Consider the following 17,305-nt stretch of genomic DNA (forward strand, 5'->3'; position numbering starts at 1 on the left):
TCTGTGATAAGAAGCTGTCTTTTTGGAGCTTGACATTTTGATGGAATAAGCCTTGATAATGAAGGTGTAGATCTCCTTTGTAGTTGTGACGTAATTAAACCAAAAGTTTAAGGCTTTAAGCTGATGGTTTGTGTGCGGACAATATAATTCACGTATGTTGATACTTCTTCTCAACGTGCCTCCCGGGAATAAATTGCTTTGAAAGCTGGACAACCTGGTGGTAATATAATCATATTAATTGTCAATTTTCAGGTTTGAGCAGAGAACCTCTTGAAACTTGTTGTAATACAAAGTTAGCTAAACTGCTTTGTGGAAAATCTTACACTATGGTTTGTCTTCTGGCAATACCGAGCAGTGCTAAAGATAACGACTCTAGTTTGTATGCAATATGCATGCCTTGAGTCAAACTCCATATTATGAGCAATGTGCATCATATTGCAAACTGACTACTATGAACAACATGCTTGCTCATAAGGTGCTTGAAGTGAATTTCACATTGATTTGCAACATAGCTAAAACGACCTCAATGATTTTGCTAACTGTGCTGGTGTCCTTTTAAAAATGCGACATCATATCCTGATGATATCATTCGAGTGCTACTCACTATTATATGGTTGTCTCTGTTGTAACATTGATTTGATCAAGGGTATCTTTCTTAATTCGCTCTAAAGTTTCTTTAATTTTATGCTAGGAAACAAATGTCAAATGGATATGCACACTTGCTTTCTTATTGTTGTTTGTTCATCTGTACTTTTCCCCCCTTCTCAGATGTGTTGTGAGCGGTGCTGGGAAAATAGCGATGCATGTCCTGGAAAAGCTTCTTTCTTGTGGTGCTATCCCCATAACTATATCAGGTAACTTTTAAAAGTTTGATATTATTCGCTTGCTAAGAAAAAAGTTTAACATAGCTCAAATAAACTTTTCCGAATTATATCTCATGTCTATTGATCAGTTGGCAAGGATAATTCTATGATTGGGAGCGATTTGATCCGGTAATTCTACTTTTAAGACGGCTACCATTACATTCTTGGAGTTTGATATAGTCATCTTTGAACACATGGAAAATAGGCAATCAACTTGATGAAATGGTGATACTAATATCTAGCAATTCCTTTGGTTCTGGAAGTTGGGTAGTTATGTGGTGATTCACTATTTTTCTGATTATTTTGATCATTGGAACACCCACAAAGACGCTTCTAATTGATGAGATGCCATACAAATGGGTTTCTGGAACCCTTCATCATGATGGCCCTCCATATCCTGTTAATGATTGCTTCTTTTACTATTTGTGCTTTTTTGTAAGCATGAAAATTTATGTAAGATAGGTCCATACCAGGCACTCATTACTCTGTAAAAGCCAAAACTATGGTCTACTATTTCATGCACAATGCTAAATTTAGAAATGGAGCACAATACCGTTATTAGTTTTTTCAACATCAATTTGATGATGTGGCTGCTACATATGTAGGTTTTTGCTTTCATGTGTTTCATGAAAAAGTAGGTGCCATTTTAAAAAATTACCATAAAAATTTGTTTTATGATGGAAGAAATATTCCAGATATAACTTTGTTGTGTTCACGCTGTCCAAGTGGCAGAAACGACGGTATTTCTTTATTTGGCTCAATCACTCAGTGTCAGGTGTAATCATTCTTTTTCATTATTTAACAGATTCCAAGGGCTATTTATTAGACGAAGATGGTTTTGATTATGTAAAATTTTCACTGCTTAGAGACATAAAGGCTCAGCAGAGAAACTTGAGGTTTGAACATGTTACTCAGTGTTTGCAACTTCTGATTTGTGCCTTTGTAACACATGGAACATTAAGCCCATTTTTGCAATATGACAGAGACTACTTGAAGTCTTACGCGCGAGCTAAGTACTTTGAGGATGCGAAGCCTTGGAATGAAAGTTGCGATATTGCATTTCCATGTGCTTCACAAAATGAAATCGACCACTCTGATGCCCTTGCTTTGGTTAACTCTGGTTGCCGTCTAATAATGGAAGGTATGGGAGGAACTGGTGAAATCTATTGAAATTTGATTTAGCTCTGGTAACTATCTACTTTCATCCATTTCATCCGCTGTTGATTAAATAATCCCTTTCAAAAAGCAGGTTCAAGTATGCCATGTACACCACAAGCAATAGATGTACTAAGGAAAGCTAAGATTTTGGTTGCTCCAGCAAAGGGCGCCAGTGCTGGAGGGGTTAGACTCTTATTTCAGTTTTACGAATTGGTCTAATTTATGCCATTTTATGTCATCGAACTTGGACATAATTATCATAATCAAATGCACTCTAATTACGGTAAACAATACATTTTCTTTGAATTTGATTGAAAGGGACTCCTTGGCGATAAGTAATCGTCTTACATAAAGCCTTGCATTCTTAATTTTTTTTAAGTCTGCCATATCTATTTCTATATGTACACTTGTGCAAGCTAGGACCAATCCTCAAAATTAATTTTGTTCGTGGAGTCTAGCCTAATGGGGAGGAAGATATAATTTGCTTTAGGAAGTTTCAGGCTATCTGGATAGCTAAATGGAGTAAGCTCCATTGCAAGCAGTACCTGTGCATCATGGATTTGTTAGGTAACAATAGCTCATATACTGTAAAGAAAGTATAATTTCTTATTCTTGGAAAAATTGACCCGAGATGAGTGGCCATTGACTATAAATATCCTGAGCGCACATTTAATGTTACAGAAAGCATATAGCAGAAGGGACTTACATAGACTTATAGAAATGAGTCAGCCCTTTAACTCTCTTTTACTCGGTATTTGATACAAATGTAAGCATAAAATAATAGCTGTTCTCATTGTTTGTGGATGCCTCCAGATTCCAGTTTAGATGCAGGAGCTGTTTGCTTGGCCTCACTTAGTAGTTCATTCAATTTATTTTGGACAACATCGAAACTTACTTTCAGGATTATACGCACCCCTAGTTTTTCTTTGCAGATATTACATAACACGACTTCAGGATTTATATACACCTCCTAATTTTTCTTTGTAGATATTACATAACGTGGTTTGATCCCATTGCCACAATTTTGTTATCTAGCAGGTTGCTGTTGGTGAAATTGAAATGAACCAGGAATACAATTTGTTGCAATGGTCTGCTGATGATTTTGAGACAAAATTGCAGGTAGATTTATATCTTTGGTGTGAAATTTGATTTTGTGCTACTGGCATAATTTTACTAATTAGCAAATAAGAATGTGATACCCCAAATAGTCCCACATTAGGAAAGCTAAAGGACTTTGAATGGTTGAAATAGTGAAGTCAAAAGGTTCAAGAACAACTAGTGCTAGCACCATTTGGCGGTGGATTGAGACAAACAATGAGTTGCTCTCAGTGGGTCTCACGTCTTACACTGTGCTGATGGGCTTGCGGGCCTGGGGCATGGCAAATGGTATCAGAGCAGTTAGTCAGCTGAAAGTGTGGATATAAGTGCTAGACGGAAATAAGTGCGACACCGCGTGAGTGCGGTGGGTCACATCGTTTGGCTAATTGTCATGTTGTGACGAGGACATTGTGTATTAAAGGTGGGGCGATTGTGATCCCCAAATAGTCCCACATCGGGAAAATTAAAGGACTTTGAATGGTTTAAATAGTGAAGTCAAAATGTTCAAGAGCAGCTAGTGCTAGCACCTTTTAGCAGTGAATTTAGCCAAACAATAAGTTACTCTCAGTGGTCCCACTGCTTACACCGCACCAACGGGCTCGCGGACCGGGGGCGTTACAAAGGAATAAGGCAATCACTTCATACTTGCACACATCCAATCTTCCTTGTGTCCCATGCAATTCTTTTGTCTTGTTGGTCTCCGTCCTCCAGCCTACTAGAGCAGTAAAGAGTGGCACTTCAGTCACTAATTACTTTATTACTGTAGAAGCAAAATAGTTGTTACAAAATAAATGCCACATAATATATTTTTTTATGGAAAAGCAAATATTACAATCTGTATGTTTGCTGAGAGTGCATAATATAACGGTTATGGTGAAAAGTGGACATCAATACTAATAACTATTACTTCCTGCAACCTAAATTAGCAGGTTCTTGGGTATTTTATTCAGTAATTACTTGCTCTCTGTTGAGGGTTAAAAAAAAAAGGATTAAAGGGTTATGGCATATAACACTATTTTGGAAACAAATATTATAATCTGTACTTTTGCTGACAGGATACAATGAAGCAGACATATGAGAGATCTATTAAAGCTGCCAGCGATTATGGATTTTTAAAAGAGAACCCAGAGTAAGTATTGTGAAATGTGCTTAGATTTTTTTAGCGGTTAAATATTCTATATGAATTCCTATATTAGAACATAGTTTATTTGAGTCTTTTGAGCTGTTTATTGGCTTATAATTGTTCATTTGATTTTGGTAAATGACAATACCTATATTAACAAAAGTGGTCTTCATCTTATTATGAGAAAAACCCTCCATCTGGAAAAGAAAACACATGTAAAGCGGAAAAACACTTTGGAGTCGGGGCGCCTATTTTTCTAAAAGTTTTGAGAAGGCTCTTTCGGAACGTTGGTATTTATAATCATTAAAATCGTGACACAAGAAAGATAAATACAAGTATGCACACAACTTACTCCGTATTGTTTGTTCACATCATCATCATCATCATTTAGATTTACATTTCTAATGACTTTTGTCCTCTCCGTTTTCAACTCATGTTCTAACTTCTTCAGATATTCATTTGCATCTAGAGATATTTGTTCAATTTCGTGTCCAACTTAATACTGATATTTTGTTCTTGCTGCAGAGCTTTAGTTCATGGTGGAAACATCTGCGCCTTTCTTAATCTTGCCCAGGCTATGAGCGATCAAGGATGCGTTTGAATCACAGCTCTGGATAATTTAAATTCAAACAACCAAACAGACGCAAGTTTTATCGCCTGTTATTTAAACTGCGGCTTCCACATCTCAACAATGCTTATACTGGAGCTAGAAGATGATATTATGGACCTGTAATTATTCTGTTGTATCATAAATATAATATATCTACGTGCACGAGGGAAGGAACTTGAGAGAGATGTCGCCAGTGTATTGCGTCCAATTTGATTTTGGATGCTTATTGTTGTGAAGATCATAAAGTGCGGTAATAAATCCTATTTTTGGTATAAATTGAATCTAGTTTGAGCATCTTATGGAGAAAATTGAGATGGACAATAGGCTCTGTATGACACATTTAACTTCTCTCTAATAATGATCGAACTCTCTTGTTTCTCATTAGTTTTCAGTACACTGATAGTAGCATGAGCAGTGTGTATCTTTTATTCTTCACATAACAAGATTTTATATTGTGGAAGTCGTAGGGTAATTTCACTAATTTATATAAAGTTCAAAAAGAATTGAGGAAAACATTCTAAAATCCGTGTTTTGTGAAATTTACCCTTTGATATTGGTAAAATTATTAGATTAGTATGTTTTGTTGACTTTACTCTGGCGATGATAAGGTATATAAAGTGGGACCGGTGACGACAATTCCTATTTTTTGGTCGAAGCAAAATTTCTGGCGACTAAAAGTAACGTAACTCATCGTGTGATATCGTGGCTTCCTACGGGGCAAGTAGTTGGGCTCATTCATTTGAGTTGAAAATTATTATTTTTATTTAAATTAAGGCTCAAAAAAATGACAATCAAATTGGGTGTTCTTCTTCATCTTAGGATTAAATTGAATTAAGAAAATGGAAATTGAGTTAGAGAATCTCCGCAATTTGGGAAAGAATCATTCTCTCTCTCACGTGAATAAAGAATAGAGGAAAAAGAGAGTAGTAAAACTTTGTGGATTCTTTTCATAACGGTTAGTTAAAGATCATGATTAACCTTTGCTACGTAAACCCAATTAAGCTACGTAAGATGAACGTGACGAGCCATGTGAGATGCCAGGATTACCTTAGCTTTCAAATGATTACCTTGTTTGTTTGAGCAAATAGTAGGGTGATGTGGCTACTAATAAGCTTAGGTGACAAGCTCTACGCAATCCCCGTCATTTTGATCCGTTTTAACTAGAAGTTACTGTAGCTACCAGGTTGAGGTCGAAGGTTCAATTCATAGCTGCATTGACTTTTAAGAATTTTATACTAAAAAAAATAAGGGCTCGACAAAATATACCAATCTAGTAATTTAGAGCTCTTTTGCTTGATCATCACAAAGATCCCAACTTGGTCTCTTCCAGCCAATTACTCTCTCTCTCTCCCCTCTGTTCTCTTTTGTCCTCTCTTCAACGGTGCTCGGTGTTCTCTCCCCAGTCTGCTGTAGCCATTACAGGTACTCTCTCTCTCTCTCTCAAAAAAAAAAAAACAAAAAAAAAAAAAAAAAAAAAACCAAAAAATCTCAGCTCAATCGATCTCTCTCTCTCTCTAACAAACCCAGCTCACTTCTTTCGAAAAAACCCCTTTCTTCCTTCAGATAGGTTTCGAACTGAGCTGCTTCCTCGAATCTTAGGGGTTTACGAGCTAGGGTTTCTTGGTCGCAGGTCGAAAATGGAGAGCGATGAAGATAATAATGGATTCGAGATTGATAGATCGCCTGGCGCCCTAGTTTGGGTTCGCCGGCGGAATGGATCTTGGTGGCCTGGCCGGGTTCTTGGGATCGACGAGCTGCCGGAGATTTGCTTGAACATGCCGAAATCGGGGACTCCCATCAAACTTCTTGGGAAAGAGGATGGGAGTGTGTGAGCATCTCTCCTTTGCTAGGGTTTTGATCTCTTTGTGCATGAATCTTTTCATTGTTATGCTTAAGCTGGGTGTTTCTTATTAGCCCTTAACACCCAGAGATTGATAATTTTTTAAAGAATGAATTGCAGATAGGCCCCCTCTCCCTTTTGTTTTGTGGGGGTGTTAAGTGCTTATAAAATAGTTGAGGGTGATAAGTGTTACTGAAAGTGTAGATTAAAGGGGGTTATCTGCAATTGACCATTGTTTTTTGGACTGAGTTCTCATCATATATGCTAGCTGATTGTATAGTAGAGAATTTAACAGTATTTACTTCCTCTAAACTTTTTTCATGCTAAGGTGCTTGCCTTTTCTCGGCTAGGAATGTCGCAAGTTGACGGAGGTTGATTTTCGGGCTAACAAGCAGGCGTAACATTTGGTCACTATTTCAATTCCTGTAGGGAATTGTGATCCATAAGCTACTATGTAGGCAAAAAATGCGCAGAGAGCATTTACAATGACAGTAATGGGTTCTTCTTATTCGACTTATATGATCAATTCAATTTTCTTTGACTATATTTTTATTAGGGACCTTTCTTAAGATTAGCAGAAAAAGAAAAATATTTCTTGTAGCTGTCATAACTTCCAAGGCAATTGAGATCCATGTTTGCTTTTGTTTTACACCTTAGCTCTTTGTTAAGTTTTTGGTGATAGAAACCACCTTTTGTACTACACAGACTATGCTTGTCTTAGATTGTAGTTTCATCTCTTTGAATGGTCATTATGTTGTACAAAAATAATATTAACATACTATAACATGTACTTGTAGCTTCCACTTTGTTATTGCTTTGTCCAGTTTCTTAACACTTCAAATATGTGTGTCAAGCAAGACAATGTCTTTTATTGAACTAGATTTCAATGAAATTCATTCTATATAAAGCATTATATCCTTCTCTACTATTAGAGAAAGCATAGTTGATAGACTACATTCATGTGTTAATGTCTGGACTGGTTAGTGTTTTCTCCAGATATAAAGGTACAGAGGCAATCATTTGCATATACATCTCATATGACAGTAAATTGGGTACACCCATCATTTGATTGAGGTAAAAGGAACCACCAGTAAGCCTCAGAAGGACTAATCTATTTTTCTTTTCTTTTTTCATATACTATTCCAAATGTACATGGAATTAAGAAAGCACGAATTAAATATGATTTGTTTTTGAATCTTTCATTGGTACCATGTAAAATTTTATATTAAAAATGATATGCTTGCATGGGTTTTTGTATGTATTCCTACTGATGGGATTTGTTTAGCATTGGTTATGTCTTCAATCTTCATGTCCTGATCAACCATTTGAAGAATCCTGTTTCCTGAAAGTTACCTTTATATTTATTTTATTTTGATAGAGAAATATAACTGATCAATTAGTTCTCTGAGAAACCTTAATTCTTATGTTCTTTTCGCTCTTTATGTTTTTACTTCTTATCTTCTCATCAATAGAATGTAGTTATGATTTTTTTCCCTTTCTTTTCCTTTAATCAGCGACTTAACTTTTCTGTTTGCACTCAGTGACTGGTATAACCTTGAAAAATCAAAGCGTGTAAAGCCATTTCGTTGCGGAGAGTATGATGAATGCATCAAAAAGGCCAAGGAGCATGCACTTCGCTCTAATAGAAAGCCAGTGGTCAATAAAGGGAAGTATGTCCGCAGAGAAGATGCAATCGTCCATGCGCTTGACCTTGAAGAGGCTCGCTCTTTGGGTGGAAATCATAACTTTGCTTATGGGAGTACTAGTTCGACTGTAATATCGGATAAAAGTTTTGGCCTACGATCAAATATTACAAGGCAAAATGAAGAATCAGCTGATGTTGCCAAAAAATCCTGCAAACTTAAAAAAGCAAATCAGAAGTTGTCCCAATCTGGAATCCCATTTGTACACCGCTGTAAACTGAGCGCAAGCAACATGCAGCACATGCAAAAAAAGCGATGGAAAACGCCAAATGATTCAGAGGATGATGCAACTAAGGGAATGAAGCGCATGAGAGATCTTCATGATCTAGGAGTGGGAATAATTTTAAAGAGAGAACCAAATGGGTGTGTTCTTCCTGACACTGCTTCACTCAGTGAGTCGGACTTTGATAATGATCTTTCTAGCGATACTCCTCTAAATAGCAGTAGAGATTCCTGTTCGTCTTTGAAAAGGAAACGACCCAATGTTGGCCAAGCTAATGAGAATTCAAAAAAGAAATGTCGCCGCCGTTCACTAGCAGAGTTTTGGATGGATGCAACAAAAGTGAAGAAACCATCTCATCATCAGAGTACTATTTCAGAAGAATCATCTCAGGGTGTGACAGATATCAAAGTTATTGCTGAGAATTCTACTTCAAAGATGGAAGACTATCCATCAGTAACTGATAATAGCCCGGACTGTTCAGGGACTTCATGTGAAGAGGCTTTACTTAATAGCCATGAGATTGCTGGTAATGCTGCAACTGCTCACTTGCACTCCAAAATGAAAGACGATCTGTTTTCAGACATTTTGGAGTTTATTGACAATGATTTCTCTGGTGGTTTTGTTGATGTTCCTGTTATGGCAGGTGAGAATGCTCAAGGTAATACGTTTCTTCAGATTTCAATTATCCTATATCTGATGCAATTACTTTCTCTTCTAAATGATTACTAATTTACCTTCTCTCTTAGGAAACTGATACGTATGTACTGTCAATTACCTTTTAATTATTTGATCATGCATGAATATTGCTATTAATTTATCAGCCATATACCATCTTGCTGGGGTAACTTTCACAAAACATTTTACATTTACTCCTAAATTTAATATCCTTATTGAAGCGAGATGTGGAGCTCATTATTACGATTTCATAGAGGTTTTACTCGATTCCTGTTTAAGAATGTTAACTACAGTAATACTCTAGGTGCAGTTATCTTATGCATTCAAAATTTGTATATGTGATTGTGTCTGGGACTATTCAAATTTTGTTGCCATGAAAAAAAAGAAAAAAATCATACTAGATCCATTTGATATGAATCTTAGCATTATAGTGTTGCCTATGCTTGCATTCCTACATTTACTCAATACCACAAGCAATCAATAGTGGACTTGTTAAAATAAAAATTTCCCCTCACATCTTGCTCTACTTGCCACTTACTAGTAGTATCTAATATCAGTCAATTGCAGTCACTTAACATAATCTTATGTTATCCCTTAATTTCTTTCCTTTTACCTATATTTTATATTGCTTACTTAGTAATTATCTGTCTCGTAAAAGAAAATGAGCTGAGTAAAGTAACTATTTGAATCGTTTTTTAGGAGAATGTTGGTATCTAGCCATCACATTATGGTGGATTTTCACCACACTTGCATAGTTGCATTCATCTTTTCTCTCCAACCATTTATCTTCATAGGACCATGGAGTTTTTATGTTCACTCTATTCTTTTATCAAATCTAGCAGCATATATCTCTCGTGAGTTACAAAACTTGCTTTCATGTACATAACTATGTAATGCTAAGTATATCCCCTTTTGCTGACTAAGCGGATATCCAATTACTTCCATCTAATTTCTTGTCACCTAAATTTTTTTATTGAAAGTGTGATCACTTACTGCACATTGATGATTTTTTGTATAATAGACTCCATGTGAGGATCTTGAACATATAGATTAAGAAGTGCCACTATTGCAGGCAATAATGACCAACCGGAATGAGCATTTCTATCAAATTCAAGGGCTGATATTTTAGGAGTGCCACTGACCATTGCTTAAATCTGCCGTACCCTCTCATTTCTTTTGCCTCTTATAGGCTTTATAGTTATTTATTCAACATGATAATATATTGTTGCCTTTGGATAGAAATAAAAACATAAGTAGCTCTGCTTGTTCTGACATGCTGATTCTACACTGCCAGATCTCCCCCCTACACTCGAAGCACTTTCACCAGCAAAGCTGAACTCCGTAGGAGAAGGAAACCAATCTAATCATTGCATTCAGGTTAGTCTAATTTCACAGTTAAATGAAGGACTAGTTGAGGCATGTTCTACTAGCTCTTCAAGTCAAATTAACAATATGGGACAAAAAATTGATATGGGTACCTCAGAATGGCATACCAAAGGGAAAAGGAATGTGAGGCACTTAAGTTTGAACAAGATTGTAGATTCAGAAAGCATGGTTTATAGGACAAACAAATCTGAAACTTTCTTGTTGAAGAATAAAAGAAGTTCTCTAAAAGAAACGGCGAACAGCACTTCCGATGAGTCACTGACATCTGACAGTAGTTGCCAACAAATAAAATGTATATCAGTTTCAGAAGTTCGTGATTTGATTGAAGATCAAAAGCCCAAAATTTCTTCAATAAATGCTGAGAATGTAAATTCCACTTTGCCAACTCAAATGGCACTTCCACCTCGAAAAATTCGGTTACCATCAAGATACCGAGAGTCAGAGGAGAACAATTGTTGTCTTTATGATGTCGAGTTGAATGTGCAATCAAACTACCAGGGGCAGAGAGTTCCTCTAGTTTCTCTTATGAGCAAATTTAACGGAAAAGCCATTGTAGGTCATCCTGTCACTGTTGAGGTTTTGGGTACCAGCAGTATCAAGAAATTGCAGAAAGATAGGTTTCCATGGTCCAATAAGAGACCTACCAGCGGTAAAAAATTGGGTTTTTCTACTAGAAAAATTCGAAGACTATCTTCATTTGCTGTTGATCGCAAAGAAAAGGGGCTTGGGAGAAAGTTAGTTGTCGGTAAAATTGGGGGTCAAGCTGTTTCTTGTATCCCACTTAGACTTGTTTTCAGTAGGTTGAATGAAGCATTGAGCAGTTCATCACGATCAGCCATCTAAGCTTTTGTTGTGCCCTGAGACCGAGATTACTCACTGGATCTTTTTGAATCTATGGAGGATGAGAATGATTGCTAAGTTGGAGATTGTAAATTTTTGTGGTCCTCTTGTTTATATGTTTTGTAACCTGAGTTTGTGTCGAGGGTCTCCCTTGATGATGTAGGGAGAATTTAATGTCAGTACTTTTGTTTGGAAAGTTTGTCATGGCTGTATATGATGTAGGAGTTCGTGATGGTACATTTTTGCTTAGTTCAGTTCATGAAAAAAAAAATCATTCTCATGTCTTGGTTTCTCTTTTATGAATCTGTTAGCAGAGTCATTTATCATGTTCATGCCTTTCTTTTTGATGCAAGGTTCTGTTGTAAATTACAAGTCCCTATAAATCTGCTAATAAGAGTCGTATTGTTTCTTTAGGGCCTGTTTGGATTTGTAGGGGGTGAAGGGAAGTTAAGGGAAACTAGGTGAGAGAATGGAAGGGAAGGGAAGGGAGTTCTCTTCCCCTTAGTTACACCCTAATTTGGGGGGTAATAAATTTTATACTATTAGAGGGTGAACCAAGGGGAACTAGGGTGAATAATTTCATCTCCTAAATGTTCCCAAACAAGGTGAATGGAGGTGAATGGTTCCCCTAACTTCCCTTCACCCTCATTCCCCTCAATCCAAACAAGCCCTTAAGGTGAAATGCAAGTTTATCCTTGGTAGGGTTCTGCAAATTTTTTGTTCTCCTTATTAGTTACAATGTTCCATAATTTGCAACATCTTCTGGATCTGAATTTACTCTGCACAAAATTGTAAATTGTTGTTCTTGAATAAATAATGTAATCTGTAGAATATGGAATATAAGTCAAAATTGTGTCTTGCATAGTTGTCTGATTTGCGTTGATGATACTAAAGTTAAAACCTAATATTAAAATCATGAGAAACATTTTTGACACGCAGGGGCTGTTTGTTTCACATTTTTTGGATCGAAGACATTGGGGACCAGGACCCTCACCAAAAGATTCTGCATTATAGGAATCTATTCTTGTGTTTGTTTCCTCTTTTATGGAAAAGATTTGTATCAACTGGATAAAACCCTACCAGACTCCTAGAAATCGAAATCTAGGGGCGTATGTAAGGAAAAAAAGCAATCTGTTTTCTTTTTATCGAAAAAAAATCTTGGAGATTATGTGATGCTTACTCTCAAACTCTTCGTTTACACAATACTGATATTTTTTGTTTCTCTCTTCATCTTCATATTCGGATTCTAATCTAACGACCCGGGCCGTAATCCTAGGCGCGAGGAATAATATTAGAGTTTTTCTTTACTTCTTATATATTCCATACATATACTTATGATGAAAAAAAAAGGATTAAATTTTTTCACATTGGAAATTCTGAAGTAATCAGAGGAAGCATAGAGAGTAGGGGTTCGAACATGTGGTACAAATAACTCGTAGAATGGATTAGCAATCTGCCGCATTAGTCCGCTCACCCATCTCTACCAATTCAAACTTGAAAATGTTTTGCGGTGGAAATTGGTGAAAAGTTGAAAATAGCTTGAAATAATTTTTATTACCAAGAAATATTTCGTATAGTTTCAGGAAATGAAACAAACAGCCTCTTAGCATATTCAATTCCGAATACTCAGTTTCCTTTATAAAAGTAATAATACTATGATAATAACTTTTTTATTCTTCCAAAATGATATTGTTGGAATTGTTTTTATTTTTATTTTTTGTAAAAAGACCCATTTGTACAATGTTCTGCAATTCGGGTTCGGATCCAGTTCCCGGACCCGATTTTATATTGTACAAAACCCCTAATGCATTTTCTTTTTGCATAACACCACCTACCCACTAATGGGCAAAAACGACATTTCGTCACGTTCGAGCTTAGGGTTTCTAGATGTCGACCCTTTATGAACCAGCGCTCTAGGGTTTTAAGCACACCCAAACCTTGGAGGCCGCAGCAGCGCAAGGCGATCTCATCAAATTACTCATCTCGGTAAGTTCAATATCTTTGATTATTTCTACCTTCTATCTATCAATCTATCAATCTTATGGCCTTCGATCTCAGCATTTCTAGGGTTTTTCTGTTGTATATTATCGACACAAAAAGTCATTTTTTTTTGTTATTCTCTCATCTCTGATCTTTTCTGCCATTTATTTGTGATAATTTGTTTCTTAAGATCATTCATTAGCATTCGAGGGATCGTTCTTTGTCGAAAAAATGTAGAATTTAGAAGGTTTTTTTCTCAATTTTTTGAGATTTATAGAAAGCGGGTTGATTTGGTAATATTTTAGTTTTCTTTTGTTATGAATCTGAAAGTCTTCTTCCATGTTTATCATCTTTATAAATAAGATTTGAGTGGTTATCTAATGCTAAACTTTATTGATATAGAAATGGCTTCAGTTTCTGGTGATCTAGTTTGGGAGATTGTCAAGAAAAACAATGCTTTTCTGGTGAAGCAATTTGGGAACAGCACTGCCAAGGTTCAGTTCAGCAAGGAAAAGAACAACCTTTACAATGCTCACTCCTTCAAGCACTCCGGTATACATCATTTGGGCCTCAGTTTCTATCATGTTTTTTCTTATAATTGGTTTTTTGATTTGTCTTGAATTATTTTTTTAGGTTTGGCAAACAGGAAGACTGTTAGCATTCAGCCAGCAGGTGAGGGGCTCGCTGTTGTATTGGCGACGTCCAAGACGAAGAAGCAGAGAAAGCCTGCTAGCCTTTACCACAAGTCGGTGATGAAGAAGGAATTCCCGAAGATGGCGAAGGCAGTCGTTAACCAGGTATAAGGTTTTGAAACATATTTAATTTGAATACTTTATCATGATTTAGATGTAATTTGATGTATCCATCATGTGTTTGTAGATATTGTTTGCTTGTCCAAAATTCCAATTTTCTACTTCCGTAGCGAGATATAAGATATAAAATTAGGTTTTAGAAGGTGGGTTCTGCTGTTGTTAATTCTAGATTTACATTTTTGTAATAGCTTTATAAGGATGAAAATGATGGAAGTAGGAGATGCCATGATCTGAAAAAGTTATTCATTTTATTCTTCTAAGTGAGAGTGTAGGGATTGTCTCCTTTGAACTTTCTTTCATAAATAAAATCTGCTATCAGAGTAGGGAGTTTTTACTTATTGCTCTTCAATGCCCCCCTCTTTCGCTTGAGAAACACACCTCTCTTTGTTCTATTTATAATTTGTTGTTGATCTCTGGACAACTTTTCTATGATGAGCTGCTAACATGTAAGAAGACCACTTCATTAGATTTGGTCTTCCGTGAAATATTCTTGTTACGCTTGGCTTCTGAGCTTTGTTGTCCTATGTTGACAACACAATTCTAAACATTTATATTTATGATTCACATATTAATCTTGAGAACATAATCTCACGGTTTTTTCTTTTTGAGTTAGCCTTCCCAATAAGTACTTAAGAAAGACCTTATTCTTGGTACGCTTGGCTTCTGAGCTTTGTTGGTCTATTTTGACAATACAATTCTAAACATTTATATTTATGATTCACATATTAATCTTGAGGACGTAATTCTAAGTGTTTTTTTTCTTTTGCTTGAGTTAGCCTGCCTCATAAGCAATTAAGAACCCTTTTTTGCCTCTTTGTTTTTATTTGTTCATTTATTGTTGATCTCAAGAAAACTTTGCATGACGAGCTGCTAACACGTAAGGAGACCTCTTTGTTAGATTTAGTCTTTGATGTAATATTCTTGTTACACTTGGCTTCTGATATCAAGACAACTTTGCTGTGATGAGCTGTTAACATGTAAGAAGACCATTTGTTGCATTTGGTCTTCTGTGAGATATTTTTGTTACGCTTGGCTTCTGAGCTTCATTGTCCTTTTTCAGCAATAAAGCCCTGAACGTTTGTATTCATGATTTTCACATATCAATCTTATAAACTTTAATGTTTCCAACTGAAACCAAAATTTTGAGTTGGTTAGAGCATCCACATTTGCGTTCTTCTTTGCATAAATAATTCTATACTTTTCCAACTGATAACGTGGTAACCATAAAAAATAACATGAGATGAGTTTAAATCCAGGTAATTTTGCTATGATGAGCTGCTAACATGTAAGAAGTCCTCTCTTAAAGCAGGGTCTTCAATGAAATATTCTTGTTACGCTTGGCTTCTGAGCATTTGTTTTATTTATTTTTAATTTTGATATCAAGACAACTTTGCTGTGATGAGCTGTTAACATGTAAGAAGACCATTTGTTACATTTGGTCTTCTGTGAGATATTTTTGTTACGCTTGGCTTCTGAGCTTCATTGTCCTTTTTCAGCAATAAAGCCCTGAACGTTTGTATTCATGATTTTCACATATCAATCTCATAAACTTCAATGTTTCCAATTGAAACCTAAACTTTGAGTTGGTTAGAGCATCTTCTTTGCATAACTAATTCTATACTTTTCCAACTGATAACGTGGTAACCATAAAAAATAACATCAGATGAGTTTAATCCAGGTAATTTTGCTATGATGAGCTGCTAACATGTAAGAAGTCCTCTCTTAAAGCAGGGTCTTCAATGAAATATTCTTGTTACGCTTGGCTTCTGAGCATCTTGTCCACTCCTCAAATCATCAAATATTCATAATAATACCTAGAATCCTAATATTGCAGACTAGACCTTGGCCTTGGGTGAACACCACCTTCTCTTGGTATCTTTTTACAAGTTAGAATATGGCTTTAAATTAGTTAAATAATTGGGGAATGCCCTTAATACATTACCAGGTAATATTGTCAGGTAATATTGCATTGATAAATCCAACAATGCTGATTTTCAGTTGAAAAGCCAAATCTATGATTTGAATTTATAGCAGTTACATTTTACCCTATTGATTGGTATAATATAGACAACCAAACCAAACAATGGTTGCAAGAAGAAAATGAATCATTGAGAAATGGTAGTTGTGACTTGTGAGATCCTCTTATGTGAGTAGTGGGATGGGCCTCACCTTTAGTTCGTCTCTTGGCAACTTGTGTAGGAAAACCAGTTGTCGTCCTGTACACCATTCCTATATCAAAATTCCTTTTTCTAAAAAGGCTTAGTTGTTTCTTTTTTAGGGGATCCCCTTCTGGCATTTAGATGGCTTTAGTAACACTATAATAGGACGGTGCTTCCCCCATGCATTTTCCTTACATGTCTCTTTATGTTCTTGTGCTTCAATGATAAGTGAAAAAATGTGAGCTTTGTGGATTATTTTCCAGCTTTCTTCCTTGTTTACAAGTTGTCAGATGCAAACATTTTTACGCCACTTCTGCTGTGTAGGTGACTGACAATTACTACAGGCCGGACCTGACAAAGGCAGCCCTCGCGAGGCTCAGCGCGGTTCACAAGAGTCTCAAGGTTACCAAGTCTGGTGCAAAGAAGAGGAACAGACAGGCTGTTAAGAATTAAGATGCAAGTTTCTGATGGGATAGGGCCCTTGATAGCCCCTTTTTGTTTCCTTAGCTTGAAGACTTGCTGTTTTTTTATTGGTGTCGAGACTGTTTATGTCAGTTCTATTTAGCTTTTACTCTTATTGGAGATTTTCTTGTGTAATTTGAGATTTGTTGAATATTTTCATGCCTCTGGATGTTTTTATAAATACATGCTTGGTATCTAAAAGTATTATCTATAACTCTCTTATCTTCAGGTTCTTATATCGAAGGTCAGCGATCGGCTTGTTTTTAACATTGAGGCTTGTTTTTAACATTGAGGGAAGATCCGATGGATTGAGATAATGTAAATTCTTACATTTATATATTACATGAAGAATTGCCCTACGAATCAAATGGAT

At 36.1% G+C, this 17,305-nt stretch overlaps 3 protein-coding genes across 5 annotated transcripts in view; all 3 read left to right on the forward strand.

The window, feature by feature from the left end:
• Positions 1-5,146, forward strand: part of LOC109847197 (NADP-specific glutamate dehydrogenase) — a 13,762-nt gene extending 8,616 nt beyond the window's left edge. The window contains exons 10-16 of the mRNA XM_020416442.1: positions 769-854; positions 1,669-1,759; positions 1,847-2,004; positions 2,113-2,204; positions 3,060-3,140; positions 4,175-4,248; positions 4,768-5,146. Coding sequence (XP_020272031.1) covers positions 769-854; positions 1,669-1,759; positions 1,847-2,004; positions 2,113-2,204; positions 3,060-3,140; positions 4,175-4,248; positions 4,768-4,843 — 658 coding nt within the window. The 3' untranslated portion in view covers positions 4,844-5,146. The remainder of the gene's footprint in view (positions 1-768; positions 855-1,668; positions 1,760-1,846; positions 2,005-2,112; positions 2,205-3,059; positions 3,141-4,174; positions 4,249-4,767) is intronic.
• Positions 6,167-11,799, forward strand: LOC109847211 (uncharacterized protein At1g51745). 3 transcript variants are annotated; one of them, XM_020416457.1, is made up of 4 exons: positions 6,167-6,274; positions 6,483-6,680; positions 8,234-9,276; positions 10,588-11,799. In XM_020416457.1, the coding sequence occupies exons 2-4, from the start codon at positions 6,490-6,492 to the stop codon at positions 11,520-11,522; spliced, it is 2,169 nt and encodes a 722-aa protein (XP_020272046.1). In that variant the 5' UTR covers positions 6,167-6,274; positions 6,483-6,489; the 3' UTR covers positions 11,523-11,799. The 3 variants fall into 3 exon arrangements, with proteins under 3 accessions (XP_020272046.1, XP_020272054.1, XP_020272050.1); XM_020416465.1 differs by having other exon boundaries at positions 8,234-9,261; XM_020416461.1 differs by having other exon boundaries at positions 6,173-6,274; positions 6,416-6,680.
• Positions 13,398-17,139, forward strand: LOC109847230 (60S ribosomal protein L28-1-like). The gene is made up of 4 exons (XM_020416473.1): positions 13,398-13,505; positions 13,902-14,051; positions 14,133-14,296; positions 16,795-17,139. The coding sequence occupies exons 2-4, from the start codon at positions 13,904-13,906 to the stop codon at positions 16,921-16,923; spliced, it is 441 nt and encodes a 146-aa protein (XP_020272062.1). The 5' UTR covers positions 13,398-13,505; positions 13,902-13,903; the 3' UTR covers positions 16,924-17,139.

The sequence above is a fragment of the Asparagus officinalis genome, chromosome 1 (assembly GCF_001876935.1).
Source record: "Asparagus officinalis chromosome 1, Aspof.V1, whole genome shotgun sequence".
Classification (NCBI taxonomy): domain Eukaryota; kingdom Viridiplantae; phylum Streptophyta; class Magnoliopsida; order Asparagales; family Asparagaceae; genus Asparagus; species Asparagus officinalis.